Source organism: Chlorocebus sabaeus, chromosome 16 (genome assembly GCF_047675955.1).
Source record: "Chlorocebus sabaeus isolate Y175 chromosome 16, mChlSab1.0.hap1, whole genome shotgun sequence".
Classification (NCBI taxonomy): Eukaryota; Metazoa; Chordata; class Mammalia; order Primates; family Cercopithecidae; genus Chlorocebus; species Chlorocebus sabaeus.
Genome location: NC_132919.1, coordinates 27,327,205 through 27,350,011, shown reverse-complemented (window position 1 = coordinate 27,350,011; position 22,807 = coordinate 27,327,205). Strand labels below are relative to the sequence as shown.

General features: G+C 56.5%; 1 protein-coding gene across 7 annotated transcripts in view; it reads left to right on the top strand.

Moving 5' to 3' along the window:
- Positions 1 to 22,807, top strand: part of MYO18A (myosin XVIIIA) — a 105,511-nt gene that overhangs the window by 55,141 nt on the left and 27,563 nt on the right. For 5 of the 7 annotated variants that reach the window (XM_073004791.1, XM_073004790.1, XM_073004787.1 and 2 more), the window contains 19 exons: positions 2,363 to 2,450; positions 2,656 to 2,762; positions 2,885 to 3,061; positions 3,391 to 3,604; positions 3,838 to 3,980; positions 5,151 to 5,251; positions 6,134 to 6,197; positions 6,388 to 6,532; positions 8,105 to 8,116; positions 8,708 to 8,884; positions 9,107 to 9,197; positions 9,457 to 9,649; positions 10,459 to 10,545; positions 12,691 to 12,832; positions 12,962 to 13,121; positions 13,923 to 14,109; positions 14,444 to 14,687; positions 17,404 to 17,513; positions 20,645 to 20,710. In XM_073004791.1, coding sequence (XP_072860892.1) covers positions 2,363 to 2,450; positions 2,656 to 2,762; positions 2,885 to 3,061; positions 3,391 to 3,604; positions 3,838 to 3,980; positions 5,151 to 5,251; positions 6,134 to 6,197; positions 6,388 to 6,532; positions 8,105 to 8,116; positions 8,708 to 8,884; positions 9,107 to 9,197; positions 9,457 to 9,649; positions 10,459 to 10,545; positions 12,691 to 12,832; positions 12,962 to 13,121; positions 13,923 to 14,109; positions 14,444 to 14,687; positions 17,404 to 17,513; positions 20,645 to 20,710 — 2,508 coding nt within the window. Of the gene's footprint in view, positions 1 to 248; positions 268 to 2,362; positions 2,451 to 2,655; positions 2,763 to 2,884; positions 3,062 to 3,390; positions 3,605 to 3,837; positions 3,981 to 5,150; positions 5,252 to 6,133; positions 6,198 to 6,387; positions 6,533 to 8,104; positions 8,117 to 8,707; positions 8,885 to 9,106; positions 9,198 to 9,456; positions 9,650 to 10,458; positions 10,546 to 12,690; positions 12,833 to 12,961; positions 13,122 to 13,922; positions 14,110 to 14,443; positions 14,688 to 17,403; positions 17,514 to 20,644; positions 20,711 to 22,807 lie in introns of those variants that run through there. The other 2 variants (XM_073004792.1, XM_073004789.1) reach the window with 2 other exon arrangements.

Genomic DNA, 22,807 nt, shown 5'->3' with positions numbered 1-22,807 from the left:
AGAGGCCTGATGGTCACTAGTGTCTCTTCACCTTCCTGGCCTATCCTTGACTGGGTGCAGTTCACCTGCTCAGGCCAGGTCCTGGCACCAAACCCCCACCTTCACCCCGAGCCTTGGACAACCAGGGAGTGCCGGCCCACTTGACTCAGGAGTGCTTGCTAAAGGGGACGTGCCAGTGGTCTGCTTGTCTTCACCCTTCTTCTCTCTCTCTCCTTTGCTTGCTGTCGGTAGCTGGACTCTGAGGCCGCCTCTCGTGCCCACAGCCAGGTAGGGTGCTCTCCCCCGACTCAGGAGCCCTCCGCTCCCTCCGGTGACCACCCAGCGCCCCCGGCCTGCACCTGGGCTGGCGTCTGTGCTCGGGCCTCCTGCTGGAGTGTAAGGCCTCTTTCTCCTCCAGGCTCCCACCCTGTGTCTGGGAGGACCCCAGCGGGAGGTAGTGCCAGGAGCTTGAGATGGTGCAGCTCTGTGTCAGGCCCCTGGGGAGCATCTAGACCGAGTGTCGCCCTTCAAGTTGGGCCCATGTGGCATGTGGTTCTCAGCCACTGGAGCCCAAGGGGGATCTGGTTGAGTTCTAGGTGTTTCAACTCTGCTCTCTCTGGAGAGAGAAAGCTGAAAAGGCGGAATCCCTGCCCTCTTCCCAGCCCATGCCTGAACATGAGACATTCTCTGTCTCCACCTCCTGGCCAATGTGAGAAACCCATTTTCAGATACACTTTAAAGGAGTTAGTTACAGGCTATGATGTCACCTTCTTCATCAGTCCCCAAATATCTGGTGCCTATTCAACACAAAGGTCTCCCCTGTCTTATGTGATTTGGGAAAAAAAAAAAATTACAACATTGTAATGATTTTTATAAAGTTATAGTTCTTCAAATATAAAGAACTAGCCTTTTTAATGTCCTCACTTAACACACCAAAATGTTGCCAGCCACGTGGTGGGGGGTGATCCTCCTATTCAAAGAGTTATTTCATGGGTCCATGAAACCCAGAGATCTGGGAGCCACTGGTGCAGCCCAGCCCTCCTATTCCAATCTGGGGAAGGGCCATCCAGCACTGGAGGGATCTGCTAAAGCCAGAAGCCAACCTGGGAGGAGAGCACACATCTCCTTTTCTTTCAACTCCAAGAAATGTAACAAAGAACAAACTTCTTATGTTTCCTTATCTTTTCCTGATTTCTCACTCAGGGGGTCAGGACCCAGGCAGTGTCCACGCCTGGGCCTCAGGTTTCAGGCTGATTGTGCCTCACAGCTGGGACCCTCCAAGAGTGTAGGGGCTTGGGCTAACCCGAGGGTGGGTCCATGCTACTGGGGTGCCCATTCCCCACCTGGGGCACAGGATGACCTTGCTGTCATTTCACCCATACACAAGAGGAGCCCGTTGGGCCCTGGGTCCTTCACCTGTTTCCCCAGGTCCCCCAGACACCGTTTCTTCCCAGTTCAAGTGTCCTTCTTAGAGGGTGCCAGATTTGACAGCCCACACCCTGTCAGTACCTATGAATGCTTATTTCTGAGTTGGTGACCTCCTGAGGCCTCTGGGGGCTCCCAGCCCCTTTACACCACTCCTGTGTCCATCTGTATAATGTGCAAGCCTCTCCCTGTGTTTGACAGAGCAGGGCTGCCCCTACCCCCATATCTCTGGCCGCACTGCCTCGTGCCTTTGTGTGGCATTAGCATGTCCACTAGGTCTGTGTGACAGGGGTCTTTGCTGATGGTGGCATGAAGAAGGAGCAGGGAGGCTGGTGTGTGTACCTGGGTACTGTCCCCCGGCCCAGGTAGAGCAACCTCTGGACGGGAGGGCCAGGGCTGAGGCCAGGGCTCCGAGCCCACCTATCCTTCTGTACTGCGAAGTCCGGGCAACTCCCTACTGAGATCTGAGGACATGCCCTCTCCCAGCCTGGCAAAGGAGGCCCTATCATTTGGATGAAGGGAGAAGCTGGGCATGGAAGATCCTAGTAGCTGTGGCCAGGGTCTAGGGTCTTGGACTCAGGACACTGATCTCCCGGGCTTGGCAGGGTGAAGGGGTAGAGGGTGGCTGAGGGAGAACCTGGTGATTTGCTTTCCTGGGGCCTGCTCTCTCCTGGGCACAAGCTCCCTGTGTCCCTGTCTTGCCAGACCCTCACTGATGGTATGGTCCTTAGCCTTTGTGTCCTGTCCTCAGGGCTCCTCAGAGCCACCCCTGCCTCCTGGCTTCCCCACCCTCTTTCCCGGACACCTCTGATGTCCCTGTGTTCTGTGTCTGTCACCTAACTCATTCCTTGCCCAGTGGCTTGTCTCGAAGCCTATGCTCTCACTTGTCTCCCCTCTCCTGCTGTCCTTGTCCCTGTCTTCTATAGCAGGGCCTTTTATTCTTCCCTCTCGCTGACAGGCGAAGACAGAAGAGCAGATTGCAGCGGAGGAGGCCTGGAATGAGACGGAGAAGGTGTGGCTGGTCCACAGGGACGGCTTCTCACTGGGTGAGTCTTGGAGTGTCCAGGGGCACATGTCAGGACTCTCTGGTTTCAGGGCTGGGCAGCAAATGTGCCTTCTGCATCTGGTGAGGGCTGAGCAGTGAGCAAGAGGCTGGTGATGCAGTGGGGAGGAGAGCAGGACCGAGAAGTTCCCACGTGGAGTAGCAGAGGCTTCCCTGGCCCATCCCAGCTCTCTGTCCCTCCCCTGCAGCCAGTCAACTCAAATCCGAGGAGCTCAGCTTGCCTGAGGGGAAAGTGCGCGTGAAGCTGGACCACGATGGGGCCATCCTGGATGTGGACGAGGATGACGTGGAGAAGGTGGGCAGGGGGCTGGGTTGGGGAAGGAGGCTCAGGAGTGCTCTGGGCAGGGCAGGCCCATCCTCTGGCAGCAGAGATGGGCTCTGCTGCTCCAGTGCCCACCCGCCTGTCCTCCCACACAGGCTAATGCTCCCTCCTGCGACCGTCTGGAGGATCTGGCCTCACTGGTGTACCTCAATGAGTCCAGTGTCCTGCACACCTTGCGCCAGCGCTATGGCGCTAGCCTGCTGCACACGTATGCTGGCCCCAGCCTGCTGGTTCTTGGCCCCCGTGGGGCCCCTGCTGTGTACTCTGAGAAGGTGCGGCACCCTCAAGGCTACCCTGCAGACTCCTGGCCCCACCCCCTGCCCTGGCTCTCTGCCCTTCCCCTGTGGCATCCCACTGGGCTCCTATCCACTCTCACAGTTGACCTTGGGAAGAGGAGTCATTTCAAGAGATGGGGGACAGGACTTCCCCACAACCTTTGATGGAGTCCAGGACTTAGCTTCTGCATTTCCATGCATGGCCTTGGAATCCCTGGGCACTATAGGAGGGAAAATCCAGAAAGATGTGGACCTTAGTGGTGAGGGATGTCTTAATGGGATCAGCTAAGAGCCAACCCCTTCTCTCCCTTGCTCTCCTGCCCAAGGTGATGCACATGTTCAAGGGGTGTCGGCGGGAGGACATGGCACCCCACATCTATGCAGTGGCCCAGACCGCATACAGGGCGATGCTGATGAGCCGTCAGGACCAGTCGATCATCCTCCTGGGTAGTAGTGGCAGTGGCAAGACCACCAGCTGCCAGCATCTGGTGCAGTACCTGGCCACCATCGCGGGCGTCAGCGGGAACAAGGTGTTTTCTGGTGAGGCAAGAACAATGGAGAAAACTGAAAGTGGGGTGAGGGGAGGGGAGTGAGGAGAGAGCACCCTCTTAAGTGCCAGCTCTTTTTCTCCCTGGCCTTTCCATCCCTCCGAAACCCCTCTGTCCATGGGCAGTTCTGTGAATGGCCCCAAGCCTTCATACCTCTGGAGCTCCTAGCTGGGAGATGAGCTGCCCCTGGCTTTCCTGATGTCCCCTTGGGCCTGTATTCTGCAGTGGAGAAGTGGCAGGCTCTGTACACCCTCCTGGAAGCCTTTGGGAACAGCCCCACCATCATGAACGGCAATGCCACCCGCTTCTCCCAGATCCTCTCCCTGGACTTTGACCAAGCTGGCCAGGTGGCCTCGGCCTCCATTCAGGTGAGAGTGCTGCCCAGGACTCGGGGTAGTAGGCAATGGGCCACGTGATTTCATGACCTAGAAATTAGGCTGTCTCCCATGCCTCATTTTCCTGGGATTCTACCCCAACAAAATTGACCCAGACACAGGCAGGCTTGCCCTGTGCTACCCAGAGGCATCACCTTCTGCCCTCAGGGCCTCCTGCCCTGGATGGGGCCCGGTCCAGCTTTCTGCCCGTTCGCTTCACTCTCCCAACCCTGGGGTTGTCCTCACTCTACTGCTGGGCCTCAGCCTCACACCCATTTTCTGAGATTCATGCTTGGGGCTTCTCTCGGGCCGATTTCACCTAGCAGAGGACTGGCTTGTCAGTAAAGTAAGGCTCAGCCAAGGCGGATTCTTTCCTATGCTAAATACCTCATCACAGGCTCCCATTTCCAGAAGGCAGGCACCTGGGGGCTGGGCAGCATGGCAGGGCCCCTTTGGGAGCTGGGCCTGTCTTCTTCCACCTCATTCTGGTTTCTGTCCCCAGTTTGATCCTAGAGGGATCTGGTATCTGGTTGAGCACCTTGGGAATGAGATGCAGCTGCTTAATTGAGCCAGATGTGGTAGTGCACGCCTGTGGTCCCAGCTACTTGGGAGACTGAAATGGGAGGGTCACTTGAGCCTAAGAGGTTAAGGCTGCAGCAAGCTGTGATTGTGCCACTGCACTCCAGCCTGGGCAACAGAGCGAGACCCTATCTTAAAAAAAAAGAATTGAAAAACAAGATGCAGGTTGGGTGCAGTGGCTCACGCCTGTAATCCCAGCACTTTGGGAGGCTGAGGTGGGTGGATTACCTGAGGTCAGGAGTTCAAGACCAGCCTGGCCAACATGGTGAAACCCCATCTCTACTAAAAATACAAAAATCAGTTGGGCGTGGTGGTGCATGCCTGTAATCCCAGCTACTCAGGAGGCCAAGGCAGGAGAATCGCTTGAATCCAGGAGGCGGAGGTTGCAGTGAGCCAAGATCACTCCACTTTGCTCCAGCCTGGGTGACAGAGTGAGACTCTATCTCAAATCTTAAAAAAAAAAAAAAAAAAAAAAAAATGCAGCTGCTTGTTCCCCAGGGCCTAGAGGACATCCTTCTGATGTGGGGTGGGAAAAACTTGATCTGGCACTACCCTGCTTACCCACACCTCCATGCTGTGCCACAGACAATGCTTCTGGAGAAGCTTCGTGTGGCTCGGCGCCCAGCCAGTGAGGCCACATTCAACATCTTCTACTACCTGCTGGCCTGTGGGGATGGCACCCTCAGGTGAGATGGGTCAGAGGGTACACAAGGGTGCTGTGAGCTCCAGCCCACTGACTGGCCTCCTGGACCTTGATTGCATCCAGGATTAAAGCCACTTGATCACATCCTGCACTGTTTGGTCATTGCATGTCTGCTATGTGGTAGGCTCTGAGCTAGGCCCCAGGGACGGTGACACGGATGAGATGTAGTCCCTGCCTATCAGGAACTCCCTGGTCGTGGGTACTGGGGCCTGGCTATGTGGGAGGGGAACAGAAAACCCTTCAGTGTTTCCAGGGCCTAGCTAGGATCTCCATTACCCATGAAGCCAGTTCTGGAAAGCAAAGCACACTGAGGTGCCGGTGGTTGGGGACTTGCTTACCATCGCATGACTGGTAGGGGTATTTGAGTCCACACTGGGGCCAAAAGCCCATGCCTCTTCCAGTGGCCTCCAGACTAGCCCTTCCTGCCCCGTGTTGGCTGCCTCTGCCACGCTCTTCCCTTCAGACCGTCAGACTTGCTGTGTGTTCACTGAAAAGAGATAAATGATGAGGCTGAGCCAGCAACCCCAGGCCATTGTCCTCTTTAGCCCTTCTTGTAACTGAGGGTATGGTCTCTGTCTTGGCTGGACTCACCCTTCGGTCAGATTCCCTGCTCCCTTCTGGGGGCCTGGCTGCATCCTCTTACCAGGGCATGTCTGGTGGCCTGTACTCAGGAGAATGGTGCCCTGACCAGGCATCCAGGCCAGTTAGGAAAGCAGTGGCAGCTGGCCTGCCAGTCGGGGATGATGGGAGGATGGGCAGACAGAACTTGGAGTCTGGAAGCTGAGTCTGTCTGTCTCCACCCTGGGGGGAAATGGCCTTGGCATGGGGACCAAGCGCCGTGTTGACGCCTTATTTATACCCCTAGGACAGAGCTCCACCTCAACCACTTGGCAGAGAACAATGTGTTTGGGATTGTGCCACTGGCCAAGGTGAGGGGTCTGTGGGTCTGGGTTGGCAGCCCTGGGCCTTGGAGGGTAGGAAAAGCCTCCATGGGTCCCGTGGGAATAATGGGAGCCCCAGCTCCAGCTGCTGGCTCTACCCAAGCCTTGTCTTGAGGGCCTAGCTTCTCATGGGGGTGTGCTGGGAGGAACAGCCCTTTGAAGTCATCTATCTCCACAGCCTGAGGAAAAGCAGAAGGCAGCTCAGCAGTTCAGTAAGCTGCAGGCGGCCATGAAGGTGCTGGGCATCTCCCCCGATGAACAGAAGGCCTGCTGGCTCATTCTGGCTGCCATCTACCACCTGGGGGCTGCGGGAGCCACCAAAGGTAACCTGCAGTGGGTCCCAGTAGGCTGGCCTGTCCCCTGGGAGATCTTTTAGGGGCCCTGCCCACTCCCAGTTTATTCTTGCCCAGCACAGACTCAGCCGTTTTGAGACACCCCGCTTTTGCTTGTGCCTCTTCTCAGCCCCCCGGGGGGCACTGTGAGGAAGCATGGAGGGCTGGGGGTTCAGAGGCTGAGGGACGAGAAGGACACTAAGGCAGGGCAGCCCCGCTGGAATGACTCTCCTTCTTGTTCCCTTCCTGACAGAGGCCCCCGAGGAGCAAGCGGGTAACTGACCTTGGCCCCGCCCTGGGGTGTAGGGGCCGCCGTGCCCTGTCTTGGTGCTTGCCCAGGACTTTCTGGGAGCTGGGCTTGTTCTATTGCTGTGGAGAGGACTGGTCTGGGGAGAAGCCCGGGGGTTGAGAATGAAAGGGGAGCCTGCAGGCTGTGGGGTGTCTTGGAGTCCCAGGAGTAGCTGCTTCTCCTGCCGGTTTTGGATTTGAATCCTGGAACCTCTCAGGATGCCCACCATGGGGTGGGGTAGGGTGGGCTTGCTTCCTGGGGCCTCCCGAGACCAGTTTTCCCCAGTCCTCTTTCCTTCTCTCCACTTGTTGGGTAGCTGCGTATCTTCCTCTTGCATGTCAAGGTGGCGGCCACCAGGGGGCAGTAGGCACCGTGGTAACGAATGGGCTGCAGCTTTGGCACTTTGCGCTTGGGGACTTGGCCTGGCTTGGAGGAGCTCTGCTCCATCCTTCAAGATGACTTGCGTTGGAGGGTGGCGATTTGAGCACCTCTTCACCCCTTTTTTCTACAGTTTAGGGAAAGGGGATGCTAGCGCTGAACAGCACCTTGGGCTTTGGGTTTGTCCCCCTTCTGGGATGTGAAGGGCCCCAGGCTGCTCAGCTGGAGTGAGAAAGCCCTGGAGGGTGGTGGGTGCATGGAGGAATGGATGCCCGGGCGTGAGGCTCCGTGCAACCCCAAGAAGTGGCCTCCCTGCCCAGGAGGAGCCAGGCTCTGGGTTAGGGAAGTTGTTTCAAGAATGTGGAAGACGGACAGGCAGGCAGGCGTGTGGCTGTATGTTGAGGGAAGTTGCTTCACTCTGAGGTGGTGACAAGCCTAGCTTTCCTCTAACCTACCCAGCCCCAGCTGCAAGCAGAGAGCTCCAGGTGTCAGCACAGGGACCTTGTCGAGCAATGTCTGTTAGCGCCTCACAGGGACCTTGTCGAGCAATGTCTGTTAGCGCCTCACGGGGACCTTGTCGAGCAATGTCTGTTAGTGCCTCAGAGCTTCCAGTGTTTTCCAGGGTGTGTGTGTGTGCGCGCACACATGTGCATGAATGTCTTTGTGGGTCTCTTTCTGTATGTGTCAGTGTGATTACACCCACAAACATACTCCCTGGAGACTGTGTGTGTGTGTTTGCATTTGTCCCAAGTCTGACTGTGGTTGTGTTTTCTTGCCTGCTCATCCTCACAACAGCCCCGCCCCACGGTCCCTTCGAGGCGGCGAGCTCCGTTGATGACTGTTTGCTAACACACTGTTTTTCTTTGCATGCTGCATGCTGGTCCTTTGCCTTACAGAAGCTGCTGAAGGTAAAACCTTGTTTCTTGTTAGCTTTCCCTAATTGCTGTGATTAGACACATGTTGGCTGAGGCACATACGTCTGTGTGGGCTGTTCCCTTTCCCCTGCGGCTTTTTTGCCTCCCCACTGTTGGGCCATCAGTGGGTGTTTGTGGTCTCCACTGGCAGATGCCAGGGGGGCAAGAGGGAGGGTTCTGATGCACCCAGGGAATGAGGAGACATGAGCGATCTCTCAAGATAAATCCCCCACAGGCACACAGGGTTCTTGTGCCCATCCCAGGTGGGCTGGTTCGTCCGCCCTTCCCCAACTTGGGCACCCCTGGAGCTGAGCCGTCTGAAAAGGTTTGCAACCGGCTTGTTGCCCTCCGGTGGCAGCATGTGGAGTTACCGCCTACTTTAGGACCTGCTCATTCTCTCTATCCCCATGGGACACAGGAAATGCTGGCCACTGCTGGCTGCCCCTATTCTGCCTAAAGCCCATCAGGTGTCATCAGGGCTGGTTTTTGCCCCCAGAAGATGCATAGTCATCAGCTGGTCATCAGGTCATCAGCTGGCCTAAGGAAAAAGACCCAGGATGCCAGATCCCTTTTTCCACTCCACAGCTGGGCGTAAGCAGTTTGCCCGCCATGAGTGGGCCCAGAAGGCTGCGTACCTACTGGGCTGCAGCCTGGAGGAGCTGTCTTCAGCTATCTTCAAGCACCAGCACAAGGGTGGCACTCTGCAGCGCTCCACCTCCTTCCGCCAGGGCCCCGAGGAGAGTGGCCTGGGAGATGGGACAGGTACGCTTTGTCCCTTGGCTGATGGTTGTGAGCGGGAGGCCTCATCCTGGCCTTGCTGCCATCCCTGGGGCTGGAGGGGATTGCTGGAGTGAACAGATGCTCTGTCAGTGGCAGAGGCCCTGCCCCAGGCCCCATGCTGACTGGGCCTTGGGCAGGTCATGGGCTTACCCAGGTGGGGAGTCCTGCGGAGCAGGAGATAGCGCTGCTCCCCCTGCCCCACAGGCCCGAAACTGAGTGCGCTGGAGTGCCTTGAGGGCATGGCGGCTGGCCTCTACAGCGAGCTCTTCACCCTTCTCGTCTCCCTGGTGAACAGGTGAGTGCCAGGCAGGACCCAGGGCTTTTCCTGCTTTGGCAGAGGTGGAGTAGATGCCTTTGTGCCTGGTTGGCCAAGGCAGAGCCGGCCTCCTCCAGCAGGGTCTCCCTGTACTGTGGTCTATGAGCAAGGCCAGCACGCCCTCCCCACCAGGGTCCTGGGCACCTGGGCAGGGATGGAAGTCTGGCTGGGGCAGGGTGAGGCTTCCTGGTGCCGGAGGCCAACCAGCGGGGCTCTGACCCAGGCTGTCCCTATCCAGGGCTCTCAAGTCCAGCCAGCACTCGCTCTGCTCCATGATGATTGTCGACACCCCGGGTTTCCAGAACCCTGAGCAGGGTGGGTCGGCCCGCGGAGCCTCCTTTGAAGAGCTGTGCCACAACTACACCCAGGACCGGCTGCAGAGACTCTTCCACGAGCGCACCTTCGTGCAGGAGTTGGAAAGATACAAGGAGGTAGCTCTGGGGCCTGGGCCTCACCTGGCCTCAGATTCTGGCCTTGGCACCCCTAGAGAGGGCATCTGTGGATGCAGAAGGCAGCACCTTACTCTCCATTTCTGTCCTCCTGCACTCTCTGGAGCAGCAGTCGTTCCTTGCCCCCTTGTCCCTGGCCTCTGGCTTTGGCTACGTTCTTACTTGGTGGAGAGTTTACTCTCCAGGAAGCCTACAGGTGCATTGAGGGCCCTGAGGAGACCGCCCTTGGCCTCTTTTGAGGCACCTCCCAGGCCCAGTGATTGCCACTGTGTGGTTCCTGCTCCAAGTGTGTCTGGGCCTGGCCTTCCCGTCTCCCTTCCCTGATCTGTGAGGGTGACAGATGATGACTTAGTGCCTTCTGTAAAAGGGTGTCCCTGATGGGATGAGAACTGGAAATCCTGCCTCATCTGGAAATGAGTTGAGTGAATTGTCAGGATATTTATTTGGGGCGAGAAAGGATTCAGAAGGAAAATGGCAGTTGTCTTCAAGTGTTTCAAGGATGATTGTGTGAAATTGAGAGTGGGCTTGCTCTGTGTTGCCTAATCAACTGATGTGAGTAATGAGAATGTGACTCTGGCTTAGGATAAAAAGAGGTTCTGAGAATTTTAGCTGTGCAAAAAATACAGTGTGTTGCCTTGGGAGCCGTTTCATTTGGGATGACGGAGGGAGCTCCTGCACGGCACTGAAGGAGGTTGGCCTTGCAGATCTCAGAGCTCCCTCCCAGCCTGCTCACAGGGCTGTTCCCCACAACATGACCCCCATGCTCAGTACTGCTCGGCCTTCCTTCCCAGGAGAACATCGAGCTGGCGTTTGATGACTTGGAGTCCCCCACGGAGGACTCTGTGGCTGCTGTGGACCAGGCCTCCCATCAGTCCCTGGTAGGAGCTGCAGAGAGGGTTTGAGAGAGCCTTTCCTCTCATTTCCCACCCCTCTCCCTGTGGTGGAGCCCTCTCCATCTGAGCTGCTGCCAGGAGTGTCACTGTGGGCTGAGGGAGGGTCCAGCGGTCATGCCCAGACACCAACTACTCTATGGCGCTGGGGCTCTGCCCCTTAGCACTCACGCAGTCTGGCCAGGAAGGTGGCACTTTCTTCTGCTCTAGTGCCCTGGGGAGCCACAGCCCACGGGTATCCCAGCCAGGCAGGAAAGCATATCTCCTTTCTCAGCCTCTGAGGCTCAGGCCCCAGCTGGTGACTGGCTGAGCCTCCAGTGTGTCTGCTAGGAGCCCTGGTGACCAGTCCCAGGTGGTGAGGGCCCAGACCCCAAGGACATAGTCATTCCCTCCCATTGTCCCCAGGTAGAGGACTGGTGCAACCTAACAGAGCAGGGCCAGGAGGCAGCCTCCCACTCCCAGGGGAAACAGTGCCAAGCTGTCAAATGCCCTCTAGGGGGCTGTCATGGATATGAACCCTCGCCCCTCAACCTTGGGGGCAGGCTTTGTCACCCTTTGTGCTAGTGTCCTGGGCACCTTGGCACTTGGTGGGGGACTGGCTGGCCTAGCAAACTCTTGGCATTTGGCGATTGTCCGCCATTAGGGGAATTGCATAAGGTGCTTTATTGGCGAACTGGCATTTTTGTGAGGCCGCCGATCTCCGTCCTCTGCTTTGATTCCTGCCTCTCCCTCCCTCTTCTCTGCCATAAGGCCCTGCTTGGCTTGCACAAGTGGTGGGACTGGGAAAGAGTGAGTACCCCCCGGGGACAGATGTTTAAAGTGCCCAAGCACCACATCTCCCCAGGGAAGTGGATTTTCTTTTCCTGACACCTGGGCTCCTGTGATGGCCTCACTCAGAACCGTTGTGGCTCCTGGAAGAGGGAGGATGTCAGCATGAGCAGCAGGGGTCAGACAGCATGTGGGAAGAGCTTGGCCCTTCTTTCTCTTCTGTGGTCTCCCCTGACTAATGGGCCTTGGCATGGGGCAGCTGCACCCCTGGGGAAGGGGACCTTGGTGCCAAGCCTGTCTTCCCATCTGATTGCTTCATTGCTCGTTCCTGCTACCTGGTTCCTGCCGCCAGAGTTACCCTGGCCTTTGGCCACATTCTGCTTCCTTCTGGTAATCACGCCAACTCCCTTGGGCATCTGTGGGGAGGAGATGCAGGCAGCTGGGGTCAAAGAGAGAAAAAACTGCCCCTTTCTCACTTCTTTTTTCCTCCAGTCCCTAAAGGCCAGGCCAGAATAGGGTGTGGGGAAGGTTCCATCCTTCCTGCCCAAGAAAGATGTGGGAACTCCATAGAAAAGGCACCTGCAGGCCAGATGTGGCCACAGGCCTAGTTTCTTTGGCCTTCCTGGGATATTGGAAATCAGAATTGGATATTTCTACCTTCTCTTGAAGAACCAGAGGGTTTATCAATGCTAGGCCAGTGTTCTTCCAGGACAGCAGTTGGCTGCAGCTCAGTGGTGGTTGTTCCCATTAGATAGGGGTACTTGCTGTCTAGCTTGCCCCAGCCTCTGCCCATTTTGGCTGCCACATCCGTTAAGTCACCTGTCTTATGCTTTTGGTCCTTGAGTGAGCCTGCAGTGATCCCACCGGCAGCCATCTGGGCCCCCTCTGGGTTCTCTACTCTCAGAGACCAGGATTAACCCCACAGCTGTCACTTACTGACAGCTTCCTTAGGGCCAACCCTTGTGCTCAGGGCCTTCCAGACTTTATCCCACTGCCAGGGAGTGAGAGCAATATGGGGTTCACCCAAGTCCCTGGTGACCTCCGAGGGGAAAGGGTGGAGGAGGGCCTCAGGGTGTGGGCTCTGGCCAGGAGGAAGGCTGCAGTCTTTGGTGACTTTGGACTGGAGTGCTAAGCACCCTCTTTTGCTGTGGGCTTCCCTTTGCTCCCTTTCTTGGCTCCCCTTTCCCCGGGCTGCCCGCCTCCTCCACAAGGTGTCAGCAGTGAGCGGCAGGAGCTGCGGCGTGTGCGTGCGTGCATGTGTGCACGTGCGTAGCATTCTGTAGGGTGTGTTTGGGCCTGAGGACCACCCTGGCCCCTTTCCCACAGCTCCATATGACAAGGAGGGATTTTCTTCCTTCTCTGTAGGTCCGCTCGCTGGCCCGCACAGACGAGGCAAGGGGCCTGCTCTGGCTATTGGAAGAGGAGGCTCTGGTGCCAGGGGCCAGTGAGGACACCCTCCTGGAGCGCCTTTTCTCCTATTATGGCCCCCAGGAAGGTGACAAAAAAGGTAGGTGGCATCCCTAGAGGGTAGCTCCTCTGCTTCCTCTTACAGGTGGGTCTAGGTGGCACTCCCTGTGCAGGGGATCACTTTGTGCCTGTGCCCTGACAACCTGAATCTTGCTTCTCCCACCGTCAGGCCAAAGCCCCCTTCTGCGCAGCAGCAAACCGCACCACTTTCTCCTGGGCCACAGCCATGGCACCAACTGGGTAGAGTACAACGTGACTGGCTGGCTGAACTACACCAAGCAGAACCCAGCCACCCAGAATGCCCCCCGGCTCCTGCAGGACTCCCAGAAGTAAGACCACACTGCCTCCTCCCCTGTCCTGTACCCAGGACTGTTTTGATTTTGGGGCTCCCTCCCCCTGCAGTTGTCTCAGAGGCCCCCTCACTAGCAAAATAAATGGCCTTTATTCCTGAGAGGCAACAGCCCAGGGCACTTGGCCTTGAGGAGCTGGAGGGACCTCTTAGAGTAGAGGTGGGAGGCAGATATGGTGGGAGAGCCTATGGTTTAAATGTGAAGAACACCCCCAAGTCAAAGAAGGCAGGAGTGGCCTTAGAAACCCCCAGGCCCATAGGCCCTGTCATCCGCTCTGCTCTTTGGAAGATGGTTAGTGGGCACCTACCCTGCGACAGGGGCTTCTAGGTGTTTGGCAGATCATAGTGAACAAAACTGAGCTCCCTGCCCTTGTGGAATTTCCATTCTAGTGGGAGAGACAGATAATGAACAGTAAATGTAATAAATAAATTATATCATATGTTAGAAGATGTTGAACCCTAACCCCTCCTGTCACATTGGAAACCTTTCCACACCTTTGCCCTCCCTGGTGAGTGGAAGTAGATGAGTAGATCGCTCCCCTCTGTCCAATTCCTGTCCCCCCCTTGGCTTCTGCCCACCTCTGGCTTTCTCTCCTTATTGTTTGAAAATTTCTCCACTGTTTGTCTCTCTGTAGAGTGTGGGGCATGCAGTTCAGGTAGCCAGGCCCCTGGACGTGGCTGAATGGGACTGTTTGGTGCTCTGGGGCCTTGGGGGAGGAGCGGCCTTTCCCGCTCCATCGATGTGACTGCTTTTCCTCCCTTATCCTCCCACCTCTGGCAGAAAAATCATCAGCAACCTGTTTCTGGGCCGCGCAAGCAGTGCCACGGTGCTCTCTGGCTCCATTGCGGGCCTGGAGGGCGGCTCGCAGCTGGCACTGCGTCGGGCCACCAGCATGCGGAAGACCTTTACCACGGGCATGGCGGCTGTCAAAAAGAAGTCACTGTGCATCCAGATGAAGCTGCAGGTGGTAAGTGCCAACCGGTTCCCAGCAGGCAGGCCTGGGGACTCTTCCTTACCCCTGGCAGGCAGGCCTGGGGACTCCGAGCACACTGAGGCCATCTGGTGCCCACTCAGCATCCCGCTGTGACTCGATGGCTGCTGGTGGGGTCTTCTTTTTCAGTGCTGCCACCTGTGAGTGGCCACCCAGGCCCAGTGAGGGCAGAGTTGTCCAGGCTTAGCAGGTCCTGGCTGGTGCTGGTGCCCCTGCTACCCCGTGAGCAGTGGAGACGCTGGCACCAGTCTCTGCTCTTCTGAGCACAGGCCATCAGAGCCCACTGAGGGCGGTCCCTTCCCCTCGGCAGGATGCCCTCATCGACACCATCAAGAAGTCGAAGCTGCATTTTGTGCACTGCTTCCTGCCTGTGGCTGAGGGCTGGGCTGGGGAGCCCCGTTCCGCCTCCTCCCGCCGAGTCAGCAGCAGCAGTGAGCTGGACCTGCCCTCGGGAGACCACTGCGAGGCTGGGCTCCTGCAGCTCGACGTGCCCCTGCTCCGCACCCAGCTCCGCGGCTCCCGCCTGCTCGATGCCATGCGCATGTACCGCCAAGGTGGGGCCTCCTTTCCTCTCCACTTTGGGCTCTCTTTTCCAGAGCTGGCTCTGCCCCGCCCCACCTCGCACCTGGGACCCGTGGGCTGCAGTGGGGCTGCTCCTGTCTCTTTCCTCACGATCCTTTCTGCTCTGGTTTCTCCTCTTCTCTCCCAGCCCACAGCCCCTTCCTTTCTCCATTTCTTTCCATCCTGCAGAGTCCCCGCCTCCTCCTCTCCCTTCCGTATTCAGTTCTCTTCATCCCTCTCCCCTCCCAGCTCCACCCCGCGCCTTGTCATTTGTCCACAGCTCCCTTTCTCCTCACGTCCCTAGTTTGGACAGTTCAACTTTGCCCATAGCAGCAAACCCACTGCCCTTTCGGAGCCATCTGCCCAGTGAGAAATGAGGTGCTAAATCTTTCTGAAGTACTTAAAACTCCCAAGAAAGGTCAGACAGACCCTTTTTTATGGACGCATCTAAAGGAGGAGACATAGAGGATGATAGTATTAGTGGTTACTTAGAGTCCATAGAAGCTATTGTTGGTGGCTGGGGGCCGGGATAGCACACCGCTATCATGATAGCACACTGCTATTATTCCAGATGAGGAGACTGAGGCTCAGAGAGGTTAAGTAGCTTGCCCAAGGTCACACAGCTCCTGAGCGGCAGAGTGGGATTTGACCAGGCAGGCTGGCTGTAGAGTCATGTCTCATGTCTCTCAAGTGGGGTTTTTTTGGTGGTTGTTTTTGTTGTTGTTGTTTTGCCTGAGAAGTTATGAGTTGCTGGGTTTCTGATGTTTTTCTCCTTTGCTAGAAGAGCAGGTAGACCCACCCACAGCCAGGTCCCCTTCAGGCATTCCCATGGGCACTGTCACTTTTCCTTAGCAGCCCAAGCCAGGAAGCAGGCTCCCTGCCCTGCTCTAAATAAATCATCGATCTGTCCCCACGTCTTGATATGGAGTTGGTGTTTATTATTTCAAAACCAGATTGTTACCGCTCTGAACCAAAATCAATGTGCTTTACTCAAACAAGCAGATCGATGAGGCCAGCAGCAGCAGGCCCCCCTTCCCTCACCCGGCCCCCAGCCACCGACGATAGCACTGATGATTAATTAAGATGCCAGGCGTCCAGACCTGCTATCCTGGCCCATCAATTTAATTGCAATTCAGATACAATCAATAGCTCACTTTGTCTTGGCCCCTCAGCAGCCCCCGCCTCCTGTTTCAATTATCAGGCACATGCATCAGCCTCACCTCCCAGCTGGAGGGTTTCCCAGAGCCAGCTAGTCCATCATTGCTGTGGAGCGAGTCCCTGGCTGACTGTCGGGAGTCCAGGTTTGGAAGCCAGTTCTGCCCCCAGCCGCAGCCTTTGTGACCTTGAGCAAGCCAGTCGCTCCTCCCAGGCCTCCATTTCTATGTCTGAAAGATGAGTCAGATCTGGTTTAAGAAGAAACCCTTTCTGGTTTGAAATTCTGTGATTCTGTGGGAGTGGAGTTCGTGGCCCTCCACCCTGGGCTCTGGTAAGATCAGGGTGACTTGGGGTCACCTCCTGCTAGCCACTGCTCTGACCTTGCTCCAAGCCAAAAGCCACCTTGCTCCAAGCCAAAAGTCAGGTCACACCTCCCCTGACCTGAAGCCCAGACACTCTTCAGGGAAAGAGAATCTACAAGTCTTTTTGGTCACCTGGCCTAGGACTCAAGGTCAGGATGAGGCAAGGAGATCGGCCTTTCTGATGTCCTGCTTCAGTGGACGGAGGGGGAAAAGAAGTGTTTATTAAATGCCAAGCAAGTGAGTCACACTGTGCTTTTTACTTGGTTTCTCATTTAATCTCCATGACTACCATGCGAGATAAGTGCTAGGGCCCCCGTTTAAAGGTGAAGACACTGAGGCTCAGAGAGGTTAAGTGACTGGCCCAAGGTCACATGATCCTAAGAGGCAGGGCCAGGAATCCAGCACCTAGCCAATGCATGATTCCTTTCAGCTACTCTGGTGCCTTTTTTTGTTTTTTGTTTTTTTTGAGACAGAGTCTTGCTCTGTCTCCCAGGCTGGAGTGCAGTGGTGTGATTTTGGCTCACTGCAGCCTCTGCCTCCTGAGTTCAAGCGATTCTCCTGCCTCAGCCTCCTGAGTAGCTGGGACTACAGGCATGGACCACCATACCCAGCTTACTTTTTTGTATTTTTAGTAGAGACGGAGTTTCACCATGCTGGCCAGGCTTGTCTCAAACTCCTGGCCTTAAGTGATCTTCCCACCTTGGCCTCCCAAAGTGTTGGGATTATAGGCGTGAGCCACCACGCCTGGCCTGGTGTCCTTTTTTTTTTTCTTATTTTTTAAAGACCATAGGACATTGTTCTGTCTGTGTTATCACTGAGACATAGACTTGGAGGGCTAGAAAGCATCTTGGGGATTGGGACATAGCCTTCCTCCGAGCTGGTCAGCTGCCCTGCAACCCCCCATTTGCATACCTCACTGACTAGGAGCTTACTTCTTTCTGAAGGAGCCTGTTCCTTTTTCAGGCCTTCCTGTCCCCCTGTGGAGCAGGCCTGATTGTCCTCCTGGCCTCCTCTTCCTCTTCCCTGACTCCCCACTCTACTTTCGAGGCCTGCCTTCAACCACAGGCTCCCCACCCGCTGCAGTTTCTTCCCTTTTGGTGACTGTCCACTGACTGCCCAGGCACCAGTGGCTACTGGGGTGTGCTGGGAGCAGGCAGCGTTGACGGGCCTGGCTCTGGGCTGCTCTCTCTAGGTTACCCTGACCACATGGTGTTTTCTGAGTTCCGCCGCCGCTTTGATGTCCTGGCCCCGCACCTGACCAAGAAACACGGGCGTAACTACATCGTGGTGGATGAAAGGCGGGTAGGTCCAGGTCCCCAGACCACTCTCCGTCTGCCCAGGCCCCTCAAGCAGCTGCCCTTCCCAGACTCATCTGCCTTCCCTCCCCTGGAGACAGCCCATCTGGCCCTGCTCAGGCTCCTGGTTTTGGAAGCACCCAGCTGTGTCCTGGGGCCCAGACCGTAGGAGCTGGAGAAGAGCCATTCCCTCCTTGGAGGCCTGAGCTGGGGGTGTCTGCTCACTGGTGGGTCAGACAATCATCCAGGAGCGAGCAGGGCCTGGGCCCACTGGGGGCACATGAGAATTATTAGTGCCTTGGGAGCCCCACCGGCGGCACCTGGGCCCGCAGCCTGGCCCCCATGTCAGGGATTGGTTCCTGAAGCAGGAAACTGTCCAGGGCTGGGTGAACATTCCTCCTAGAAGGAAGGTGGATATGGCGAGACCTCTGTGGTGCCAGGTGAACACAGGCTGCTGGGCCCTTTCCGGCCCTGGGTGGTGAACTCGTGGCTGCGGAAGGGGTGTCCCTGCCCGTCTGGGCTGTCATGTTGAGCCCCAGAGGCAGCCCCTTAGGCAGTCACAGGGCTCCCAGAGCAGAGGACCCCTCCTTTACTGTGCTGGGCCTCAGGCACCCAGCCTAATTCTGAAAACACCTCAGACCTTAGGATGGCTTCCCTAAAAGGAGGGGATGCTGCAGAATGGGGCAGAAAGCCCACAGAGTGCCCAGCCTGTGTGTGCCCCCCTGCCCCTCCACCCCCGCCTCAAAGACCTGAATTCATAGAGGGGGATCGGAAGAACTTTCTTCCATCCTTTGGCCTGCTGGTGGCCTGGGCAACCTTGTGTGGACATAGATGCCCGTCCCACGCCCCCTTCTCACGGGCCTCAGCCTCCATTCCAGCCTCCCACCTGTGGCTACACCAGTACCTCATCAGCTCTGGAAATGCCCCACCTCTGAAATCATAAATCCCAACGTGACCTTCTCTGACCACAGCCTCCTGCCTGCTGGTCCCACACCTCTCTTCCCCTCAGGACACTGCTCTCCAGCTCCATCAGGACCTCTCTTTCTGGATCACACTCTGTTTCTCTGTCAGTTGTCTCCTTTTCCATGGTTCACTCTGCAGTCACTCTGCCTCCATTGCCCTCAGCCCTCCTGAGCCTCCCGCAGCACCTGGCCTGCCAAACTCCCACCCCAAAGTGCCAGGCTTTGGGTGTCTGCACTCCTCACTTTGGGCTCCCAAGGGTGGTGGAAGAAAATTCTACAACTTTGTGGACTTGACTTCCTACAGGTTCATGGTCTTCAGCCTTTGGTGGGCCCTCGGGGAACCAGCAAGTCTTCTAGATGTCCCCTTCTTATCTGACCGTGACTCCAGGCTTCCTATCTGCTATTCCATTCTCCATCTTTCTCCTCAAATCCTCCCCACCCCACCTTTCTGGCTCACCTTCTCAGCAGATACCCAACTTCCAGATCTCAGGACATCAGGCTCCAGCTTCTTTTCCTGCCTCCTGCAAACCTCTCTTCCTTGGCCTCCTTATTCCTGTACACCTTCTGTCTTGGTGGGGAGGGTCCCTCCTCTCGTCCAGTCCCTTGATCCTGTGCCTTGGAGTCCGTTTCCTTGGGTCTCCCCAGAGACCCGTTCTATCCGTGTGAATTCGCTTCTCTGTCTTTTTCCTCCAGCATCTCCTTTTCTCCTGGCCCTTTTCTCTCCATGGAGAAACTCCCCCACAGACCTGCAGGTTTTGCTCTCTGGAAGGAGCCTCTGTCACCTCTGTCATCATCTCCCTGTACTGTGCTCTGCCTCCTGCCTGCCCTGGACTTTCTTCCTGCTGCCCTCACCGCCCATGGCTGCCTGGTCCCTCTTCCTGATGCCCTGGCACTGGTCTTCTCATCCCCTCCATATTGCCACAGCCAACCGGCACTTTCTATTCCTCTGTTACTTGAATTCTTAGCAGCACAGGGCTCCATTCTTTCTGGGACATCCTCTCTTGGGCCTCTTTGCTGCCACTCCTGGTTTCCCCCTTGACTCTGTTCTCACTCCCTCTGAGCTCCGCATTTCCACTTGCCCCTGAAGTAAAGAGGTGTCTTCCTCAGGACTTTGTCTTTGGCCATATGTATTTTCTATTCTGCACCCTCTTCCTGGCCAACGTCATTCACACTCATCACTTCAATTACTGCATATATATTGATGACTCCCAAATCAATACCTCTAGCCCAGGCCTCTCTCCTGAGCTCCAGACATACATTTCTATCTGACTGCCTTCTGGACTTCTCTACCCCTATCCCTTATGGCATCTCAGACTCAGCTTTTTCAAACCAAACTCATTCTCTCTCCCCACAAGTCGGCTCTTTCTCTTATATTCCCTACTTTGGAGAATGGCACCATTAATCTGCTTAGTTATGTCAGTCGGAAATCTCAGTAAAGCCCTAGATTCCTCCTTACATACCCTATCCCCATATCCGGCAAGGCTCTGTCTCCTTAACACCTGCTGTGTGTTTTCCTCTTCTCTTCCCCTTGGGCCAGGCTCTAGCCTCCCTTCCTGTGGACTACTGCCTAAGAGGGGTAGGTCTCCATCCATCTACCCATTTGCCAGTGAGACCTCTACCAGTGCAGACCTGATCATGCCCATCTCTGAGAGAACCCTTCAGGGGCTCCCGAAGCACACGGGGCTCCACGTGCTTTGGCTCCAGCCCCCTCTCTATTTGCACCTTCACTACCCACCCCCCATCCCAGTTCCAGTGAGTGACTTGGAGTTTCCTCAGTGCATTTTGCTGTCTTGTGCTCCCAGGCCTTTGCGTACACTGTACACTGGTTCCTCCGCCTGAAATGCCCTCTCCCCTACTTGGTCCAGCAAATTCTCACTTGTATCAGAAGTTCTCAGCACAACCAAGAGCTGTCTGAGGTGCCTCGTGGAGGTGCCACCTCCTGTGGGCACTGCAGTAGTTCACTTGTCTTGCTCCCCAGCAAGATGCTTTGTTCCTCTTGTAGTCATCTCTGTGTCCCCAGAGTCCAACCCAATGCCTGACACTGAGGAAGCCCACACAAGTGCATGAGTAACAGACTGTCTAGGAGGAGGGAGGGGAAGGGCCAAGGGCCTGGAGGAAGCCCTGCATGGTGAGGGGAGACCCAGGCGGGCTGCCTGACGGAGGCCTCTCTCTACAGGCGGTGGAGGAGCTGCTGGAGTGCTTGGATCTGGAGAAGAGCAGCTGCTGCATGGGCCTGAGCCGGGTGAGTTGTCCCACAGGAGGGCACTCGGGCCTCACTCCAGGGGCCCCTGGGTGGCTGGCCCACTCCTCCTGTTCTTGCTGCTCAGCCAGACATCACTGGTCTCCTGGTGCCCCCTGAGTCTTGCCCCAGCTCCACCCCGCCTAGCCACTCAGGGGCTGCCCCCTTCAGGGCTGGGGGCCAGGGAGCTAGAGGGTTCAGATGCAGCAACCTGACTTTCCTTCCTTCTGGATAACTGGCTTGTTCAGTGCCAGGAACACCTCTGTGATGTCAGGAGAGAGTGGGTGGAAGGTGGCCCTGAACTTGGCCCGAGTCCTGGTGTGGAGAGTGGGGGAGACTGGAGGGCTGGACCCAGAGGATGTGGGCTGGAAGAGGCAGGAGGCCTTGGGTAGAGCCCCTGTGGAGAGTTATCTGGGGCTGCTGGGTTCCAGAGAGCAAGCAGGACATGGTGAGGCTGTGCTGCCACCACCTGCCCACAGGCCAAATTCCTCATCTGAATGGAATGCCGTGCGTAAAACGCAGGCACGCCGGCCCCTGGGTGCCAGTTTGCCACGTCACTCCTCACCAAAGGGTCAGCTGAGCATTCCTCCCACAGGCAGGAAGCCCAGCATGCCCCTCTCTTCCGAGCCTGGGAAGCTTGGACAGGTGGCACCCGCATACGTGCCCCAGGGCTGGGGTGGAAAGGAGGCCAGTGGAGAGCCAGAGAGAGTTCTGGACTGGTTGTCTGCCGGCAGAGGGGGAAGGAACTCTGGGTTGCAGGGTCCCGTGGGGCGTGTGCGGTGCAAGGAGGTGCTTGCAGAGGCTTGAGTCTCACTTGTCCTGTGTGCTTGGTCCTCTCGGCCCTGCATGTTGAGTCGCTTTCCTGGCTCCTCCTGCCCTCCCTCACTGTCAATCGCTCCCATCTCTGTGTCTTTGCATCTTCCCATCTTTGCTTCTGCCGTCCCTGGCTTTCCCTTTGGCCCCAGCAGTCCCTGCTGGTCTCTATTCCTTGGTTTCTGGTTCTGTTTTTCTGTTTCTCTCCTTGTTCTCTGTATCTTTGTGTCCCATTCTCTTTCTGTGTCATTTTCTGGTTTGTGTCACTGCTTTGTCTACCTCTGTGGCTGGCTCAGCTCTTTTCTCTCTGTCTGTTCCTCTCCCCCCGCTTTTTTAAGCTGGGGCTGCCATCTAGGGCCCCTGCCTAGGGCCGCCTGCTCTCAGGCTTTACTTCAGCTGCAGGGTCTCTCCCTGGGTCCCGTCACCCTGGTCTTTCCCGCCAGGTTCCTGTCTCTCAAGCAGGCTGAGCTGCTGCTGGCTGCCATTGGGGATGGCACCTTCTCCAGCCCATGCCTGGGTTCCCAGGCCTGTCTCGGGCAGGGCAGGAAAGGGCCTGTACAGGCTGATCCTCTTCCCAGCTGCCATCTCAGACCTTCTGTCGTCCTGAGCCATGCCAGGTGCCCGGCTGAGGCAGGCAAGCCCCAGGGCACACTGTCACTCAAGGGCAGAGCTGGGCCAACACTGGGTGCCTGCTCACATCTAGTTTGGGAAAGAAAGTTCAGGCCGTCTAGGCTCTGGTTAACACTGACTCGTGAGCAGGGATTCCCTGTGTGTCACATTGCTTCAGAGGAGGTGGTCTTCATCTGAGCCATGGGACCCTGAGAGTTTCAATAAGAACTTTGGGGGGCTCAGAGCCTCCTGACATTGTAAAATTTGTATGAATGTGTATTTTGGGGAGGAGATGGCCTGGAGCTTTCACCCAATACCCAGAAGGACCCTTAACCCCACAAATGTTCAAGAGAGATTTGAGGCTCGCTGCTTTGGCCTCTAAACCATTCTTTCTCTTCTCATTGTGTCTCTGGGCCATTATCCACCCCCCACTCCAGCACCTCACTTCTGCCCTGGTCAGGTGGCTATGTGTCCTAACCAAGCATGTTTGCTGTCCCCTGGTGGGACTTGGATATTCCCTTTACCCCCAGTGGGATTTCAGACTTGCACATTATATGAAATTAAGCAGCTGGGGGCCAGGCGTGGTGGTTCACGCCTGCAATCCTACCACTTTGGGAGGCTGAGGTGGGCAGATTGCCTGAACCCAGGAGTTTGAGACTACCCTAGGCAACATGGTGA